General features: G+C 37.7%; 1 protein-coding gene across 1 annotated transcript; it reads right to left on the bottom strand.

The window, feature by feature from the left end:
• Window positions 1-2,271: 2,271 nt before the first annotated feature.
• Window positions 2,272-2,745, bottom strand: LOC138020696 (uncharacterized). The gene has a single exon (XM_068867631.1). It carries the CDS (start codon window positions 2,743-2,745, stop codon window positions 2,272-2,274), a length of 474 nt encoding a protein of 157 aa, XP_068723732.1.
• Window positions 2,746-4,616: the final 1,871 nt, after the last annotated feature.

The raw sequence follows: 4,616 nt of genomic DNA, 5'->3' as shown, positions 1-4,616 counted from the left end.
CAAACCAACGCGGCCCAGAACTTTTCATCACGTACTTTTCAAAACTGTACTTTCAATTTTTATGGACAGTCTGCCTAAAATGACGTCTGAAAAGTAGTCTTCTGAAGGTTTTAGGTTTTGGTTTTAGGTTGTCGCTTTTACAAAAATAATAATTAATGAACGGTTTCAAGGCTACGAGGTTAGACAGATAAAAAAAAACAGTTGACAATTGTACGCTATTCTTTAGCCAATGTAAGCTGCGAATTATTGACATTTGTGACAGCCTGTACGCATGAATAAATATTTGATTGATCTGCATTAAGTGGGTTTTGACTGTTTTTCAACTGGCGTGCGGAAGAAAATTTAGTGGTGAACAATAAAGACAATAGAGTGTTTATGTCTCAGAACTATCAGTCTGATATTTGCTCCTTGGAAATTTGATGTTCTTAAAACTAGGAGTAATCAAAGACTAATCAGTGCGTTCGAAGTTCAATGAATTTAGTTAAAATCATACAAACACAGAGATGTATCCAGGTTTTCAAATTTGGGGGTCCTCTGGACCCCTTTTTGAAAAATTTGGGGGTCCATTGCAAAATTTTGGGGGTCCAGCTAATTAATATTCAAGAATTAATATGCGATCTATTGCCTCTTAATTGCTGCTGCAGTACCCTTTCAGATTTCTAATTGCACAAAAATAAAGTCTTATCCCTCCCAACGAATATGTACTTAAAATGATCAATTTGTTTGAAACTGTTGTGCCTGTTGATTCCTCGATCAAAATGTATGGGCTGTCAAAGCTCCATCGATCACATTGAAAACGTTTCGAGGAATCCGTATGCTGTAGGAACTGTTGGCTCCAGTTGAAATGATCTAGATCTCCACAGCAAAAAAAAACAGAACTGAATCTAAATTTTCCGCAAAAGAGATTCATTTATTTTAACTACGCGTGAGGTGGAACAAAAGAGTAAACAAATGTAAGTGATCGATACGCAGTTCATCGTCGGCTCGTGCGGCCTTGACTTCGCCATGGCCAATGTTAATAACCAAGCGATTAAATACATTCAAGTTTCATGTTCAACACGTTAATTATAACACTAACTCCGAAGAAAAGTTGCATAATTTGCAAAACAGACAAGTCACATGCAAAACAAGAACCGAGACAATGACACATGCTTGCCCGGAATTAATATCAACAGAGTCGCACAAAACAAAAATTTAACATACTTTGCCTTTGGATTCTCTGTTATTTTGCTCACGATAAGCGAAATATTGCTTGAAATTCACTTGGAAAGCATGCAACAAACTGAACTTTGACTGAAATGTTTAATACTGGCGACAGATCAAAAGTGTCGCCGATTGTCTCGCCTAAAAAACAGCTCTGATCATGTCACGCAACACGTGCGAATTCAAAACTCAACTTCTGAAGCCAGATATCACAAAATGAAATTATTTGACTACAAAAATCCGAAAATAGCAGCTTACCTTGGAATTTAAGGAACTCAATCATTTCTCCGTTGTGAGAAATGGGAATGTTCAATTTCCTTGAGAAATACGCCGTTTGCATGTTTTTCCTGGCGTTCGTAATTTGCATAAACATTCGATTTTTTTCCTGCGTCCAATTGGACCCTTTGTTCCATATTCTATGCGTCCAAAAGAAAAACGAGTGCGTCCCAGGACGCAATGACGCACTCTGGACAGTGAGTGAAACACGTCCTGGTTGACGTACAAGGTCCAGAAATGGCACACGATTCCCTCAAGCTTTGATAAGCAGCTACGAAATTCTTCAACAACATTGAGAAATAACTTACCGAGAAAACAGCAGCAGCTACGAAATTCTTCAACAACACGTCCGCAGCAGCTACGAAATTCTTCAACACGTCCGCCAACACCCGGTTGACCGTTAAACGTTTCGCACATGGTGACAATTAATTGTATTCACGAAGTGAAAGAAATACATGTCTTCGAAATTTAATAATTTTGCACCCACAAAATAACGCAACATTACCCCAAATCTACCCAATGCACATTCAAACATTGCACAAAACTATTTCAGAGTTTTAAAGACGGAAAAATAATTCGTTTTTGCATGCGAGGCTTTTGAATTTGTTTAATAAAAAATTGTGCATCAAATGACGATTTTAACGGAATTTGGTAATTTGCATTTTTCTCTCAGAAATAAAAGGATATTTTGCTGAAAAAATTATCCAGTAGTTTTTGTCATGACCTAGCCTATCTACCATAAACATATGAGCAAAATTGACTTTTCGAACCTTGCCGAATTATGTTTGATAATTATGGGCAGGGACTCTTGATGATGTCCATTGCAACGAATGAGGTTTTATCATTAACTACCAACACCATTGTAAACTTCATATCTGAATGGGAATAATTAAGAGTCGTCAAGAAATCTTCTGCAGCTTTTACATCAGGCATAATAACTAAAGTATCGTCCATGTACCTTCTGTTATAAGACGGAATCAATCCTTGTTCATATAATCCTTCTTCATTGCAACAAATAAAACTGTTGGCCATCAATGGTCCAAGAGGTGAGCCCACTGCAACGTTGTCTAACTGTTCATACAAGTTACCATCAAACTGAAGAAGTTGTTTTGTAGTAGCAAACTTTAAAAGCTCAACAAGTTGTGCTATTTCTAGATTAAAATCATGGGTTTTATTGAACCAGGCATCCATGAAAGCTTTATCCACCAGTACTTCAATGGTTTCATTTAGAGGAACATCAGTAAACATAGCGGCAACATCATACATGTAGGAGGCCAAAAGGTGGCCAGATTTCATCAGAAAAGTTAAAAATGTTTTTTGCACTAAATTTTTTTACGGATAGCGGTTTTAACTTGTAATCCAACCATTTGGTCAGAGAGAAATTGTATGTGCCAGTGGCGGAAAGAATAGGTCTCATGCTTAACATCGGATTGTGAGTTTTAGGCGAGGCCATATAAATTAGCCAATCTAGAACCTTTTGGACAAACTGTATCAGCAGCAGTTTTAGGTAGAAACCTCTTAATCGCCTCATTCAACTCCTTTTCGTTTTCAAGCAGTGAATGATGGTACTTGGGTGGTCTACCACAAGCTTTTGGGGGTTGACAGCTAGCTTTGACAGAATTACTAGTGTCGGTAATTGAAGCATGGCTAAGTAGTCGTATATCCACCTTGTCCATGACGACAACACCGAAACCCTCATCAGGCTTGGTAACTACAATATCTTCTGTTTGCTTTCATTTATTTAAAGCACACACCAGAGATTTTAGGTAGAGACGGCAATTTCATATTACTGTAGTTCAAGGCAACAGAACGTAGCGTTGCACTAGGGAGATCCTTCTTACCAGTTTCTGCTATTAGTGGCTCTAGTTTCCAATAAATGTTTTCAAAGCTTACTTGGACGCCTTTGAACGACAGTTTCTGTGGAGAGGCAAACTTAAGTCCTCTACATAAAACCAGCTTTTCAAAGAAATGCAAGGTGTAGGACGAAATGTTCTTGATATGTTCGTCTACATCAAAGTTCTTATACGAATGTGGAGAAAGCTCTTGAACATGATCTTTCATCAAATTTTGGAACTGATTACGGTGTAAAGTTGAAAAAATCTTTGTTAAAGCAACCACACATAGAATCGAACAGAGGCCACAAATTTCTTTAAAGATAGTTTATCCCTTAGTTTTTTATGGTAGGACTGTTTGATTTTAACTCCTGGATTACAACTTGTTTCTGGAACGTCTCAGAAGGCTTTTCCCATTTCTTTGACTTGGTTGCATCAACTTTGGCAAAGGTAGGTGTCACAGCAAAACACTGACACAAACGCAAAAATTCAATTGCTGCTGAACATTAAGAAATCTTGATCCTACACTTTTCAAGTCGCCTGAAAAAGTGCAGTTGGTTATTGCGTTTCAAAATCTTAATAAGTAGATATTTTGTATATAACTTCAGTATAAAACATGGTTTAAAAAACGGTTAAAAAGGTTTAAAAGGCGACTTGATAATGACTTAAGTTAAGTTGAAATGCCGCATTTCAAACTTTTTTTAACCGTCTTTTTTCAACCATGTTTAATATTTTATCGCAATGTTTTATAATAAAGTTAAATTTCTTATTTCCAAGGATAAGTCGGACAGAACTGAGGTTCACTCGCTTTCGTGCTCTAAAACGGATTGCGGTTGTACGATATGCTTAGCAGCGGGGTCAGTTGACTCCACTATCGGTCGTTTGAGAGCTTTCTTCAATAAGCTGGGGCGTGTACACGATTCCAACCCTGTTGCCCATATCCCACTTAAGGATTACTTAAGGTTTATTAGGGAAGAGCAAGCAGGTTTCAGTATTACGCCTTCTCAAGTGGTCCCATTATTTTTCGGGAAATTTGAGCAGTTAATTGCTTATCTCCGGGATTGGTGTTCCCGCAGTGTATCCCTTTCTAGTGTGGGTAAATACATCCTTGTAAGGGAGCTACCTTTTTCGTTGTGGATTTTTTCACTGGCGATAGGGATTCGGATCTTGTAACATGTTTAGATTTAAAGATTGGTATGGTTTTTTTGCTTAGCTTTACCCTCCCTAAGAATTTGTGCAAGGGACTCCCCTGCTCTCTTGCTTTGATTAAATTTGCTCACACTGATGTTTGTCCACTTGCATGGA

The sequence above is a fragment of the Montipora capricornis genome, chromosome 10, assembly GCF_036669925.1.
Source record: "Montipora capricornis isolate CH-2021 chromosome 10, ASM3666992v2, whole genome shotgun sequence".
Classification (NCBI taxonomy): domain Eukaryota; kingdom Metazoa; phylum Cnidaria; class Anthozoa; order Scleractinia; family Acroporidae; genus Montipora; species Montipora capricornis.
Note: the sequence above shows the minus strand (reverse complement) of the source record. Positions and strands in the feature narration are given on the sequence as shown.